Source organism: Sinocyclocheilus rhinocerous, unplaced genomic scaffold, assembly GCF_001515625.1.
Source record: "Sinocyclocheilus rhinocerous isolate Xijiao unplaced genomic scaffold, SAMN03320098_v1.1 scaffold185, whole genome shotgun sequence".
In the NCBI taxonomy this organism is placed as follows: Eukaryota; Metazoa; Chordata; class Actinopteri; order Cypriniformes; family Cyprinidae; genus Sinocyclocheilus; species Sinocyclocheilus rhinocerous.
In genome coordinates, this window is record NW_015662163.1 from 1243656 (window position 1) to 1260092 (window position 16437).

Sequence of the window (16437 nt, forward strand, 5' to 3'; positions counted from 1 at the left end):
CAGATGAATATTGAAGTATACATGAATCTTTTTTTTTTTTTTTGAGTTTTCATTCTTTGCAGTGAATCATTTGAACCATATAGGTCTGAATGATTCATTAGTGAATCATTCTGATTTTGAATAAAAAAAAAAAAAAATCTTATTGAGTAATTGCAAAGGTCATGTAAGTTCATATTCATGATTTATCTGCCTCCAAGCGCCTGTCAATCTCAGGGTCTGTGTTCTGAGGTCACACAGAGAGAGCTGAGTGCTTTGGATTCAACATGATGGAATGAACTGAGGTGTAACCATACACTATAGCATTGAAATACAGCTAAGGTGAGTGCTGGCCATTAGAGAGCAGGAGCGTGGTGAGAGGGTAATAGAAAGCTCTGTAGCTCAGCGTGGGCAGTGGTCTGGTCAGTCCTCTCACACTGAAAGGCAAAAGTGCAGCCACCGACCCAACACTCAACTCCTTATTGCCAGTCCTTACTGTAAAGGAAGCTACTTTTTTTCCAGAATGACGCACTGCAGATCAATATCACTATTCCACTCTATGTGTACGCACTGCAGACTGGGCTTGAGAAACATATGGTGGCTGATCTGAATGGCTTGCTTTTAAAAGACTGTAGTGTGTATACTGTGCATAGTTTACAGATTTTGTATATGCACCTCACTACAATGTGCAGTTTGCAAACATACTGTACTGTACTGGAATACGGTATCCCATTATGCAGTTTGTGCGACTTGTCCATTTCAAGTGTGACAAATAAACTGGTTCTCATTTCATTGCCTTTTCACACACATTATTTGGCTGGAAAATAAAAATGTACAATAAAGCAGCTGTATGTAGCTTTGTGTATTTTTGCAATTTTGGAGCCCCCTACAGATGAGTGAAATCACTGTTGTAATTACAGTGGATAGCTGTACACCTGCATTTGTTGCTGCTGTAAAGCAATCTGCCCTTTTCATGGAATTTCCTACCTGCTTACCAAACTTACAACAACAGACGTTTTGAGGAAAGCCTGAGAAAGAAACAGAAACAGAAACCATTCGCCTTATTAGAAGTCAGTATACAGGTAAAAACGTACATATAATAACTTTAATCTAAAAAAAATCATACTAATTTTCAATGAATTAGTTGACCCGGTTCACAACACCGGTTTATATGATTTGTTTATGAATTGGACTGATTCGGTTCTCGAGTTTGTTAGTTGATGCATATAGTGTATGAATCATATGGACCCACTGTGTGAATTATCACACACACAGCATTTTGTTTTTTTATGTTGATTGATGTTGAATTAAGAGACTACATGGAATTTTTGCTCAGTGTACTGAACGGTGTAAGAGAGTGTTGAGCGGTTGAAACAGATCAGCACCGACAGTCTGAATGTTAAAGTGATTTAATGAAGTCTGTTCTAATGCTTCTCTTCAGTCCACTTACACAGATTAGATTAGAGCTGTGGCCTCCACAGAAAGCCTCTGTTTCACTGCATAGTTCAAGTGCCATTTTAATTCTAAAATGGAAAGGTTTACTGTGCCAAAAGAAGATTTTCATTCTGTTTCACCTAGGATTTTTATTTTAATTATTATTCATCACAGCCACGTTTCAGGAAGCCTCTTGTGAAACACCACTGACTTTGGATGCAAACACATTTTATAGATATATTACACTAAAAGGAGGATATGACTATGAAATGAAAGAAAATAGAGTCAGCATTGGACTGAACATTCATTCACTCATTCATTCATTCATTCTTTTTATTTATGTATTCATTTAACAAAAAAAGGTCAATGGATGGAACATTTATTTTCTTTTTTGTTTATTCATTTTAAGAAATGTATGTATGTATGTATGTATGCATGTATTTATTTAATTAACAGAAAAAGTAGTCAATAATGGGCTGAACATTTATGTTTTTTTTCACAGAAAAATTCACAGAAAAAAAGTCAGTTATGGACTAAATATTATTTAACAGGAAAAAATAGCCAATAATGTTTTATTTAATGCTGAGTATTTATTTATTTATTTAACAGGAAAATATTTAATAATTGGTTAAATATTTATTTAACATTTATTTTGAGAATGCGAAATTCTATGGAGCATAATAAACTTAGCATTTGAAGCTTTTCCCATAATTCAAACTCGAAGTGGTTTAACCACCCATTTGCAAAGAGAGTGTGACCATGAGTGATGCAGTGAACTGCTGCATGGCATGTAGGTCTGCCATCCGTCTGGCTGTATTGGCATGCCCTGCTGCCATGGCAACATACTCATACAGTACGTGCATGTCGAAGTTCCGGCATGGCTGTGCCCAGATGTTGAACTCGGTGACCTCCATTTATTCTAATCCATGCAACGGTTTTCCATGCCTCAGCCCATCTGTATCCCTGTCACATGTTAAAACATCGCATTGACATACATTAATCCGACCAGGTGTCGTTCTCCTCCCCTTTGAAAAATCCACAACGCGCTGGAATAAAAGACCATCATTCGACCTTCCTTGATCAAATGACTTGTTTGACCCTTCCCTATGTCCTTTTCCTGTCTTCCTGGTGCTCTTAAAGTGAAAGATAAAGGAATCAACCCAAAATGGTTGAACTTAATGAGCTGCGTAGGAATAGAGCCACTGTGCTGTGAGTTGTGTTGAGAAGAGCACATTATGAAATCCTGTTGACATTGTGTTGATTTATAAGGGCATTCTCTCCATTGTTTCCCCTGTGTCCTGCAGCTAAGCACGATGTGAATGGTAACAGGACAGTGCCACCGTTCCCAGAGGGATTGCAGATGGTCTTATTCGGTAAGTGATCCGAGCCGAGAGATGTGTGTGTGTGTGTGTGTGTGTGTGTGTGTCATCGGCGTGGGGGTAGATCCAGCTAAGACGACTGGCAGTGGAAGGTAATTAGTCCCCCCTCATGCAGCCCTTCATCCCCTCGAAGAAGTGCAAAACCAAAGCTGCAAAAGTACGAGGAAAATAAAGGGGGAGGGGTATGCGATTAATTGCAGACTGCTGATTAGGATCTCTTTAATAAATGCATTTGTTCAGCTTCCTTTTTTTTCTTTATTTAGGCCTCAAACTGTGTAATTCATCATGGCAGACAGGAATTAAATGGCTGTTTTATCACAGGGCCTTGTATACAAATAAAATAATATTCAACGTATGTATGCGGCTTTGCAAATCACAGCCCCCCCGCTGAGAGCGATGAAAGGTAACTCTTACCTTTGACTCCATGAAAATTTTCCTTTTCTTCCCTCTAGACAGTACGCACAGCGCTCACCCTCATTTACTAAACATTGACGTCCCCCCTGAGAAAGCGTCATCTTATAGTCTTGGCGTTCGGGCGTCCCAATGGGCCGCCGTAATTGAGCTCCAGATTCTAGATTCTCCATCATGCGCCTTATGCTCACTTTTCCACAGCAGCTTGTAAATCAGAAAAATCTGGTCAAGCCGACAGTCGTGTACGTGTTTTTTTTTTTAAACAATTGAATTACTTTTCACCCATGGGACGTTGTGGTAGATAACGATATACTAGTTACCCTCTAATTTATTTTTACTGTTATAGAGGGGAAAGTATTATTTGGTAATAAATGCTTACAGCGGGTGTTAGTTTTATGGTGGTTGATATGTTTTTATTGGCCTTGAGTAAATGCGTGATGGTGGAGTCTTGCGTTTTATGGGATTGTAAATTCATAGCTAAAATACAGAGCTTTGAATTTTAGGGGTTGATTTAACACCAGTGGGAAGGTGCTAGAGGACACTCGGTCCCAGCAGAACTCACAAAAACACACAGCAAAGAGAATTCTGTGAGGAAAAGTCAGATAAACATTTAAACACTAGCATTCAAAAGTTTGGGGTTGGCAAGATTTTTAATGCTTTTTCTTATGCTCACCAAGGCTGCATTTATTTGATTAGAAATACAGTAAAAACAGTAATATTGTGAAATATTATTATAATTGAATATATAAGTTTTCTATTTTAATGTTATAAAATGTAATTTATTTCTGTGATGCAAAGCCGAATTTTCAGCAGCCATTACTCCAGTCTTCAGTGTCGCATGATCCTTCAGAAAACATTCTAATATGCTGATTTGGTGTTTAAATTAACTGCATCCTTGATGCGTTAAATGTAATAATTAATTTCAAAATAAATCATCTTACTAATCCATACTTTTACATGGTAATGTACACTGCAGAATCTTAGAGACTGTAATTGTAAGAGAATAGTTCACTCCAAAATAAAATTTCTGTCATTATTTAGTCACCCTCATTTCATTTCAATCCTGTATGATGTTATTATTTGCCTGTTATTTTTTCCATGTTTAGAATGTTTCTATTTTTTGTGAAGCTCCAAAGCATAAAAAATAACAAAAAGCAGCCTAAACTGCCTAAACTATGACTCATGCACTAAATTCCAAGGCTTCTAAAGCAATACAATAGCTTTTTTTTTTTGAGGAACGGGAAGTCATGTGGACCACTTCTGTGTTCCATTTGTCCTTTTTGAGCTTGAAAGCTCCATGGTCACACTGAACTACTGTGCTATGACAAAAACCGCAAAACAATTCTTGGAAAACAACAACAAGAACAAAACAGCATATATACAGAAAGATATGTGGATAAGTAAATAGTGGCAGAAAATTGCTTTTATTTTAATGTATCCCAAAGGAGACATCTTATCCAGTTACTGATTAACAGCAATTGAATAAATTGCTGTTTTGTGTTTTTGTGTTTAACAGTAGAGCATAGTGCTAGCTACTCCAAAGTCATGGGTTTGATTTTCCATGCAATGCATGAAATGTATGTGCACTTTGCATTCAAAGTACACACTTACATTTCCATCAAATGTGTACATGTACTGTAAATGTTCTCAGAACATCTCATCTTTGTAATTTCTGCCAATACTAGAAATATGATGTTTTTTGGTCTCAATTATAGAGCAGTTATGGTCTATGGCTCTATATACAGTAAATAATATTTATTTTCTCTTTTTAACACAGGTATGGGCTGTTTCTGGGGAGCGGAGAGGAAGTTCTGGAGGCAAAATGGGGTCTATTCCACTCAAGTGGGCTACTCTGGCGGTTACACCCCAAACCCCACCTATGAAGAGGTGTGCACAGGTATGTGAGCCACCCTCAACTTTAACAATATTGCAACCGTATGTGTTGTTGTGAAAAAATGAGTAACTGAATACCCCTTCCAAGCTTTCAGTCACTTATTGTCTTTTCTTGTTCTTTGTCTGTGGAGCTCCAGCCACATGAAGAATATGCACACAATTTCAGCATCATAAATAATGCACATACTGACAACTGTACTGGTGTTGACCAAGTTGAAATGTAAAATATAAATGTATAGCAGCAAATAATCAAGAGGTGCAGTACAACTACCAGATCTGACACATAATATATTTGGTAGAACAGACACAGAAATGGTGGTTGATGTGGCAGTCTGAAACTATGGTAGATAGAAGGAAAACTGTGATGCTTGAGAAATATCAAGAACTGAAGAAGGAATTAGAAAGAAGGAGGGAAGTTAAAGCCAGGGTAAATCCATTGGTGATTGGAGGCTCTTGGGACATTGACACTTAAGCTGGAAGAAAGGGAGATTTAAAAGGAAAAGCAGCAGAGATCTCTATCCAGAAGAGAGTAATTACAAGCATCGTAAGAAGATACTGAGCTGAATTCTCATGCTTTGAAACCATTGGCAGAGAGAACTCTGTCTGTCTGTCTATCTATCTATCTAATAAGAAATGCCTTAATTGGAGAGCAGAGTCTTGTTCTTTTTGTAACATTTGCAGGCATCCAGATGGAATTCATATATGCTTATATCTAAAATGATAACACATCTTGCTCATATAGCACTAATCTGGTAACTGGCTAATATACCAATACAAAATAACACATGCTCATACGGTTTGCCCATCCAAAAATCACCATGAAGCTTCTACCCAAATGAAATAATCAAGATGGGAGTTTTTGACATGGGTGGATTTGCCTTAGCTATGCCAGATGTTGGCCTATTATTATTATTATTTTTTTTTAGATCCGAGCCTCTCGTTCCTTATCATGGATTTAGGATTTAGAATATTAGGATTTTCCTTTAAAAAATAAGAGAGGAATGCAGTAATCCAAAATGGTGGCCAGAACATATACACTGCCATTAAAAAGTATTAAAAATTAATACTTTTATTCAGCAAGGATGCATTAAATTGATCAAAGGTGACAGTAAAAAGACTTCCAAAAATATCTATTTCAAATAAATATTCATCAAAGAATCCTAAAAAAATATGTATGACGGTTTCCACAAAAATATTAAGCAGCAGAACGTCAACATGTTTTCAACATTGATAATAATAAATGTTTCTTGAGCAGAAAATCAGCATATTAGAATGTTTTCTGAAGGATCATGTGACACTGAAGACTGGAGTAATGGCTGCTGAAAATTCAGCTTTGCATCACAGGAATAAATTACATTGTAAAATATATTTAAATAGAAAATAGTTATTTTAAATAGTAATAATATTTCACAATATTACTGTTTTTACTGCATTCAAACAGTAAAGTATAAATTATGTAAATGAACACTTTGCAATTATTCTCTAAAAAAATGCAGAAATTATTGTCTTTGAAAACAAAATTGAGTAAAATAATTCTACATTCTGTCTCCTGGTGTGTTTAGTCTATCAAAAGGAGAAGTTTTTCTCAGCTCAAACTTACTCTTGAGTTTTCCTCAGCCTAGAAGAACATGACAGGCCTGGGCTTTGATCTCCCAAGTTTTCCCTGTATGCTGCTTTAGAGCAAGTTCAGTCACAATGATTTCCCATCAAATGAATTTGCTTTAATGGCCTCTCACAGAGTATGCTTAGCCATTCCTTACGCCAAAGTTTGGACGACATAAACGCAAACATGCTTTTCACTGCAGGGTATTTATATTTAAATTCCCTCTTTTTCTTAGAAACCGTACGTTTTCAGAATCAAAGCTGTTGTATAGACGGGTGTGATGATTCAGCAGGTGGTCCTTCGCTACAAGCAAAACTGGTATATACTGCGTGGGGTGCTGAAAACTCAGAGGGAGCTGTCCATTGGTTGGTGCTGAAATGAATGCTGGTGCTGAAATGGCTGGCAACACTCTGTGCTTCATACAGGGTTTGAATGCTGACATCCTTTTGAAACAAGTAACAGGATTTTAGAAGAAATGGGAAGATAAGACTGGTGTGCTCCTAGATATGATCTGTTATTGTGTGCTAATGAATATCTTCCTTTTTTCAGTAAGATCTGTTTTAAGACCTACTGAGCTGCATTGCGTCCTACATAGGCAGCTACCTTCTAAGGCAGCATCTTTACTGAAATAAAACCTCATAAGTGACAAAACACACTAAATAGGCAGAAATTCTGAGCATCATACAAATAGAGCTCAGAACAGGAGTCTAAGAAGCTTTTTTCATTTATTAATTTGAAACGTTTTATCTATAATTTTTATTGTTGAATGAATTATATTTATGTCTACAGTCTTTTTACTTTATTCGTCATCTTTAGTGTTTCGACAGTGCATTACGGGATTATTTTTATAATTATTTTTGCAGTGCTTTTGGGGTGTGCCTATGATGTAGGCAGCCTACTAGGTTTGGGAACGGAGCGATAGAATCATACGCAGGATTTTACTCATGTATGTGAGGGGGAGGGGAAGCGCTATGATCCTTACATGCTCTCCCGCTTTGTCTATGCACTCATTCGCTCTCTCTCTCTTTCTGTGTTAATCTCAGTCCTGTCTGCTCAAGAGCTTGTGTCAACAGGGGATTAAAGTGTACAGACATGTCCGCCAAGCAGAAACATGCACTAAAGATAAAGCCACCTTGTTGTGTTTCTGTCAATTTATTAGTTTTTTTTCACATTTTTATTTCAGTTTTAATTTGAGTTATTTTAGTATATTAAGTTAAACTATAGGGATAAATAAATAGGAAGACTTATTTAATTTCAGTAAATGTTTATTTTATTTTAAGTAATGAAAATGTTTTGTATGGTTTAATTTTGTTAGTTTTAGTAACTAATAACACTGCCATCTACAATGTTGATTAAAAGCTAAATCTTTTATAAGAGACGGACTTATTTTGCATATGATGCTGTGAACATTTTTGTTTCAAATAATAAAAAAACAGCTAAATAATCAAATTGTGATATAGGGAAAAAAATATAATTAAAAAAAATTATAATTCTATTTTATTTAATTTATTTAATTTATTTGTCTTATTTTATTTGATATATTTTTGTTTATATATTTATATATTTGTTTTATTTTATTTAGTTATTTGGACTAAAGTTAGGTTATATTTGGTTTTATGTTGTGTGTGTAAGCTAATCCATGGCATTATTTTTCTTTAGGTTTATGTAGTTCACAGACAACAAAAGCGTTTTAATACCTTTCAACTAGGGCCTATGTTTAATTGAATCGAAGCGTGAATTGAAGCGACAGCCCTGGGTTTATGGGCAATGGCACGGCTTTGGTTTTCCATATCTGAGCTCTGATAATGTTACTACCCCTCTGCCGTCTTGCCTGGTAATGAAAATAACCCCACAGGTTAGTCCTTTATTACTTTTTTAATATCAAAGCAATATAGATTTACTGGAGATAACGTAGAGGACGGCCCCCCATAAGACTGAAGCAGAGATTATTAAGCAGACTTCTTTGGTAATAAATTAATGATGGGAGATATGGAATTAGGACCTCTGTTTTTCAGTTTTGGGGTTCTAGTCACAGCTGGTTCATGTTCTGTGATTCATTTGCAACATACTGCTCACAGTCCAAATATAGACAATAGATAAAGTTATAAAAAGCTAGACAATACTATGAATCCAGTTTTTTGGAATCAAATTAATGTGAACACACAGACACACATATGAAAAAAAAACACCAAGATGAATTTCATTTGAGTAATTTTCACAAAAATGAGTGATTTAAAATATATACAGCACCATTTAAAAATTAGGAGTCTGTTAGATTTTTTTAATGTTCTTGAAGGAAATCTCTTATGTTCACCAAGGCTGCATTTATTTGAGAAATATACAGTAAAAAAATATGTTGTGAATTAATAGTGATATTGTGAAATATTAGAATGATTAAAAAAAAATTATATTTAGATATATTAAAAAAAAAACATTTTCTTATAAATGTTGAAAACACTTGTGCTGCTTAATATTTTAATGCATGAAACATTTTTTCAGGATTCTTTGGTGAATAGAAAGTTGAAAAGAACTGCATTTGTTTGAAATAGAATTTTTGGTAACAATGAAAGTTATTACTGTTGCTTTTGATCAATTTAATGTGTTCTTTCTGAAAAAATATCAGTTTATTTTATATTATTGATATAATTTTTTATTTACTGACTCATTGCAAACCACAAACAAGGTGATACATGTTCTAAAATAGCACTGCACAGTCAATGTCATTTTTTTAAGTGCGCAAACAACATTCAGAATCAGTCTTCAAGACCGTGCCATGCAAATTGCAATTCGCATTTTTGTGTTTTTGTGCCATTTCCTTTCTAACATTATTTTTAGTGAATTGGGCTCTAAAACAATGCAGACAGTGAGTGGAAATAAACAACACTATCAGCTGGTGCAGTGAATACCTCCATTGTGTTTTTAACTTCTTCAACAGGCCTTATTGCAATTGAAAGTAATTGTCTTAATACTTTGATAAAACTTCAATAGGTTCTGTAGGAGCATAATCATCAGGCTGAGTACGTAATGCATTGTGCTTGTGTTTGTTTGATGTTCCTCTGAGCTTCTCCTCCATGCTTGCTAACCCGCAATGAGTAATTTCAAAGTAATTTCTTGTTTTTATGAGTCCGTCTAAGAGTAGTATGCAATTATTTTTAGCTTATAGAAAAGCACCCAGCTGATGCCATGACACACAGGTAGATCGACTGCCCTTGTACTTTTTTGAAAGGGTCAAAAGACACATAAAGGTAATCAATATGGAGGACTGACCCTATCGCTGGAGACGTGGCCAGTCAAGCCAAAATCAGTGCCCCTTGATGACCTGACTGGATTGGGAGGGCAGGCCACCTCTGTTTAACCCGAGGGTGTGTGCGTGCACCGTGACTCTTTTGGCGATGATGTTTACACAGTCACCTCTGCTCCTCTTGCTCACACAGGTAAAACAGGACACACAGAGGTGGTTCGCGTGGTCTATGTGCCTGAGAAGATCAACTTTGCACAGTTGCTGACGGTATTTTGGGAAAGCCACGATCCTACACAAGGTAACATTTTTTGCCATCACACTCTCAAAATCTTAAAGCAATAGTCTGCTTTTCAAAAATGAAAATTCTGTCACTCACTCTCTTGTCTTTCCAAACCTGTATGACTTTCTTTCTTCTGTGGAACTCAAAGAAGTTTTTTTTCTATGCAGTGAACATGAATAAGGAAATGTCAAGCTCTGAAAAGCACCATAAAAGTAGGCCATATGACTTTGTGTGGTATATTTCAAGTCTTATAATGAGGAACATACCAAAATATCATTTATTCAAATATCCCATACATAAAGTGTAAATTGCCAAAATGTATTTTAATAAAAGAAAATATATTTTTTACAGTTAAAAAAGACATTTAGTTTAAACCTTCAAATGTTAGAATAGATTACAAAATGTACTTCAAGGGTCAAAAAAAAATCTCTATAGGAAATGTATATAAGTAAATTCCAATCCTAAAAGACATTTCTGGAAAAATGCTTTTTTATTTAGAAAAAAAACAAAACATTTGTATATAATGGCCAAAAATATGAGGGAATATAAATTAAACTATTTAACTATTAACTTATTTAAAAATATTTATTGATGTAAATGTATTTTAAAACCTATATTAGTGCAAATTTTTTTTTTTTACCATTTTAATGTATTTTGATCTATTTTTTAAAAATATTTCTGAAAATAATTTTATTTTGCAATATAGGATGCCACGTGAATATGTTGCATTGGAAGATTTTAAATGGATACATTTTAGTCTGTTCCTTAAATTTTCACAATTTTAAGGCATCTGAACTTTTTTGATACTTTATTATTTAGTCATTTTGTTGGAGCTGTCTTTCAAGTTTCACAGAAGAAAGGTTTTGAGTAAATGACAAACATGTCCTTTTTGGGTAAACTCTCCCTTTAAGATCATATTTATTCATTATTAGTTGAAAGCCAATACAGTACACAGTAAGTTTTGTTTACCACAGTGTTCAGTAAAGAAAGGCCGAGCACAAAAAGCCATTTAAAAGCCAGTAAAAACAGCAGCTATTTAACTTAATACAGTCTTAAGTTCCAGTAGTTTGAGAGCTATGAGAGGTCCATCATGAATTCACAAAGAAGAGAGGCAACAGTTTGAGTGGCTGCAATCATGACCAGAGGACTCCGATCAGAGTTTAAAGTGTCTCGACCATCCAATCACATTCAGACTGATGGAGACAGCCTGTATAATGCCCTGATTGTGTCTGTGGTGATGACTAACACTCTGTTTGGTTTAAGTAATTTAAAGAAAAGTTTTACAGCTCAGAAGTGTTTAAAATAATGTACATTCGCATGAGGTAAAGACTCCAGTCCTATCCAGCTTCTTCAGCATAGTTAATGCCCTCTCTTCCCATCCAACAAAAATATCCATGCAGAATCTATGAAGTCATATCTGGATCAAGAACAGATAGAACAGAGCTTTAATTAAAACCGCACTCTTCCCAAGATTTCATATCTGGTTGATTGGGAGTTTGTTTCCCAAGAGACTTAAGTACTAATAGATGCTAATTTTGGACCCACAGAAGACGCACTCAGTGGCTGAACTGCATGATTTCATCAGGGTTACACGACTTACTTTACTTCTCAGATGTCTATATAGAGTTTAATATTGAATATCAAGGAGTAGTTTACCCATTTACATTTGTGTTGTAACCAGATCCTCAAACACCCTGTTTTTAACATTAACATATCTGCATTTTCTTTGATAGGAATGCGACAAGGCAACGATGTTGGGACGACCTATCGATCAACCATCTACGCTTACACACAGGAACAGCTCGACCAGGCATTGCACTCCAAGGATGAATATCAGAAGGTATCCCTCAACCGCCCTTTCATATCTCTCCCCTCCATATACAAACAACCCTCAGGTGATCAGTTTGTGGATCAGTGGTTCAAAACTAGTTTGGCTTCAGGATCCAGATATTACATTGGACATCAAGTGCCAAAAGCAAAAGTGTCCTTGAAAATATTATTGGTTGTCTTGAAAATATTATTGACATAGCTTTTTGGATCTCAGCACTCTTCAATTGTATATAGTAATACTAATAATACTACTACTAATAATTTATATATATATTTTATAAAAGTACAAATTATACAAAAATACAAAATGTACAAGATTACAAAATGTACTTCAAGGGTCCAAAAAAAAAACCTTAAAGACTTTAAGACATTTCGGGGAAAATGCTTTTTTTTATTTAGGAAAAAATAAACATTTGTATATAAGGGCAAAAATATGAGGGAATATAAATTAAACCATTTAACTATATTTCTGAAAATATTTTTCTTTTGCCATATAGGATGCTGCATCAAAATGTTGTATTGGACGATTTTATATGAATACATTTTAGTCTGTTCCTCAAATTTATGCAGTTTTATGGCATCAGAACGTTTTTGATACTTTATTATTTAGTCATTGGACATCAAGCACCAATGGCAAAAATGTCCTTGAAAATATAATTGGTTGTCTTGAAAGTATTATTGACATTATAGTTTTTTGGATCTCAGCACTCTTCATTTGTATATATTAATAATAATTATTATTTATATATTGCTTAAAAATGGTAAAAAATTATACAAAAATATAATATGTGAAAAATAAATAAAGTAATAAAATAAAAAAATAAAATATACAAATAAATAATTCTAATAAAATAATATTAAAACCATTTTTTTTTTACATAATTTTTTTATGAGTAGTTATTGATTTGTGTATGTACACACACACACACACAATATATTGCTTAAAAATGGTAAAAAATTATACAAAAATATAATATGTGAAAAATAAATAAAGTAATAAAATAAAAAAATAAAATATACAAATAAATAATTCTAATATTAAAATAATATTAAAACCATTTTTTTTTTTTTTACATAATTTTGTTATGAGTAGTTATTGTTTTGTGTATGTACACACACACACACACATATTAATTATTTTAATAATACTATTTTATTTTAATGTATTATTAATAGTACCATTACTAGAGTTATTGTTGAGTATTGGAATATTAATGTGATGGTATTAATTTCTTCCTTCCGCAAGGCGCTTTAAGGCAACAGGCTTAGTATGGTATTTTCCCTCCAGTCCACAACCTTATCAGAACAGACCTGCAATCCACCAGCTGACAACCACTGCTTTAGAAAACAAAAGCTGTTTGTATCGCCGGTACCCTCATATAATGGTATGCCCACACCTCTGGTCCCCAAGCGGACAGTAAGAAGGGACAGGTGTTGAGGATTACAGCCCTCAACGGTTCTTGCTCTGTTTGATAACCTGCGAATCCATGCCACATGAAACAGGTTTTCTGCAAAGCAGGGAAATATAATCTTACACATGAAATAGTAATTCTGTTTGTCTCGTAGACAGCTTGGAGAAGGGAGCCTTCAAATCCGTGCACGAGGAGGTTCAAAGCCTTTCGGCGCTGAGTGCGAATGCTGCCATCTGCATTATGCATATATTTTTCTCTAATTGCAGAACGGCTCTGTTGTCGAGCCGAAAATTGAGGTTTCTTGGTCTCGGTGGTGCAATGCATTACAAACCTGCATGCGGTTCACGCTAACAACCCCACCCTTTCCGTCGAAGCGAAGCCTGTTAGAACAATAGAAGCAGAGGAACTGACTGTGGTTCTCACAGGCACTTATCTTCCCTACCGTACCCCTGTAGTCTCATTTTCTTCCTTCAAAACCCTTCCCCCCCTGTGTATGATCATACTTGGTTTTTTTTGGGCTGTTTCTCTTCTCATTCCCTCAGATCAGTCCATAGTCTGAGATGAAATTAGCAGCTGTACCTCACCGAAGCGCTCTGTTGTATTCACGCTCGGACACATTACGGACGGTGTCGCGTTAGACACATTTGACTATTGATGAGATGACCTTGACTGTCTCATCGTCCCAGTGTCCTTTCTTGCTTTCTTTGCACTTCACATCAGATCTCGGCTGCTTTTGTGCTGATACCGAGGGTTTTCTGCAGCCTCTCTTTCTACATCAAAAGAGCCCAAATGAACGGCGCAGTCACTCTTCGCTCTTGCCTCAGCCCTCCATTTTGAACAAATGCTGAACACAATATCCAATATCTTTTCCTGTGATATGGTGCATTTGGTATCTCAGCAACTGATTCTTGAAGAAGGGATGGATCTCACTGGATAGCGATGCTCGCAGACACACTCACACATGCTCACAAATAAAGTCCTCGCTTTTCACAGTCAAAATGCTTATTTTAGAGGCATATAAAGAAGTTTTCTAGCAGGATAGAGACTGATTTGGAGATCAGCAACCAGGGCTTGACAATACAATTTTTTTCTGCATGCAGGCCATTATTTCACTTAGTTCAGATTTTTACTTGCCACATTTTCACTGGCCACACAGCCACAAATATAATTAACAATTTAGCTATGTAAATTTATATAAATAAAAAAATTATGGAGAGGGATGAGTAGAGGGATAAAGCTGATTTATAAAAAAAATAAATAAATACAATCTTTTCATCAGTTGCTGAGATAGCAAATCACAGGAAATGATTTTTGGATATTGCATTCAGCATGTCTTCAAAATTGAGCGCTCAGGCATGAGTGTAGAGTGATAAATATATCAATAATTTGGACTCTTTTAAAGTATATTTATAAAATAGAATTATTTATATAAAATTGGCTAGAGACTCGACATTAGACCATCATTACTATTGAGTTCTGTCCACTGAAGTGTCTAAATGAAGGAACACACAGTGTTGGGACTCAGGGGATGAGAAAAGGGGGCGCAGGCCTCAGAGCGGGAAAAGCATATGGGTGCGATTTGTTTTTTTACGCAGCACTGGCTCCAGCTGATGATGACTCCCAGTGGTCTGCACCATTGGCCACTGACTTTCTGATCAGCTTCCTACTTCCAAAATCAGACACTTTAAAAAAAATCATATTTAGAATTATACAGAGTTTTGGTCTTAGATGCTGATTGGCTACAGCATTTTATCCCATAGAGGCCACCTATTAACCTTAGTCTACATGTAAGGGACTATATCTACTAGCAGATGGATTCTGCTGTATGAATTTGCACAATAAAATAATATTTTTATCCTGTTTTATAAAAGCCTTTTGTTTCTTATTGCTTTGGCAGAGCAGCCTTTTTGCTTAGAGAATCTCCCAGTGTTAATTGCTTTGTTTTCTTGCCCTGAAATTTAATGGACAAGGGTTCTGTTAATGACTGGAATTGAGAGCCACTCTATGGCCCTCTAAAATAGTTATGTTTCATAAAAATAGGGCATGAAGAGATGTTTTTTCTTTCACCCTTGGAAAATGGATAATTTTCAGTTTGGCTTGTTGCACGGTTGAATTCATGTTCATAGAAAAGTGGGATTTTGCAGCAGTTTGGTAATTTAAGACGTCCAAAATTACTGTAAGCTAAAATTACTGTAAACTACTAGTGTTGCTTTTTAATGGTAGATCACTTATTAACCCTCATGTTTTGTTTGTCATGTTCAAGTTTTTCCCCCCTATATATACAGTATCTCACAGAAGTGAGTACACCCCTCACATTTTTGTAAATATTTTATTATATCTTTTCATGTGACAACACTGAAGAAATGACACTTTGCTACAATGTAAAGTAGTGAGTGTACAGCTTGTATAACAGTGTAAATTTGCTGTCCCTTCAAAATAACTCAACACACAGCCATTAATGTCTAAACCGCTGGCCACAAAAGTCAAGAGGGCCACTAATGTTGGCACCCTTGGTAAATATGAGCAAAGGCAGCTGTGAAAATAAATCTACATCATTTATCTTTTTGATCTTTCATTCAAAAAATGCACAAAATTCTAAACTTTAATATAAGTAAAACTTTTGAAAGTGGGGGGAAACTCACATTATGAAATAAATGTTTTTCTCCCAAAGAATATAGTTCTGATGTACAGAACAAAAGTGGCTGTAAGAAAATAGCTAATGCATTGAAAATCCCCATTTCCACCATCAGGGCAATAATTAAGTTCCAATCAACTAAAGATGTTACAAAACTGCCTGGAAGAGGACGTGTGTCTATATCGTCCTAATGCACGGCGAGGAGGAGAGTTTGAGCGGCCAAACACTCCAAGGATCACAGCTGGATAATCGCAGAGAGTAGTTGAATCTTGGAGTCAGAAAGCCAAAAAAAAAAATATATATATATATATCAAACAGCCCCTACATCACCACATGTTGTTCA

At 35.3% G+C, this 16437-nt stretch overlaps 1 protein-coding gene across 2 annotated transcripts in view; it reads left to right on the top strand.

Moving 5' to 3' along the window:
• Positions 1–16437, top strand: part of msraa (methionine sulfoxide reductase Aa) — a 65401-nt gene that overhangs the window by 29898 nt on the left and 19066 nt on the right. For both annotated transcript variants that reach the window (XM_016537551.1, XM_016537550.1), the window contains exons 2-5: positions 2715–2783; positions 4978–5097; positions 10131–10235; positions 11951–12057. In XM_016537551.1, coding sequence (XP_016393037.1) covers positions 2715–2783; positions 4978–5097; positions 10131–10235; positions 11951–12057 — 401 coding nt within the window. The remainder of the gene's footprint in view (positions 1–2714; positions 2784–4977; positions 5098–10130; positions 10236–11950; positions 12058–16437) is intronic.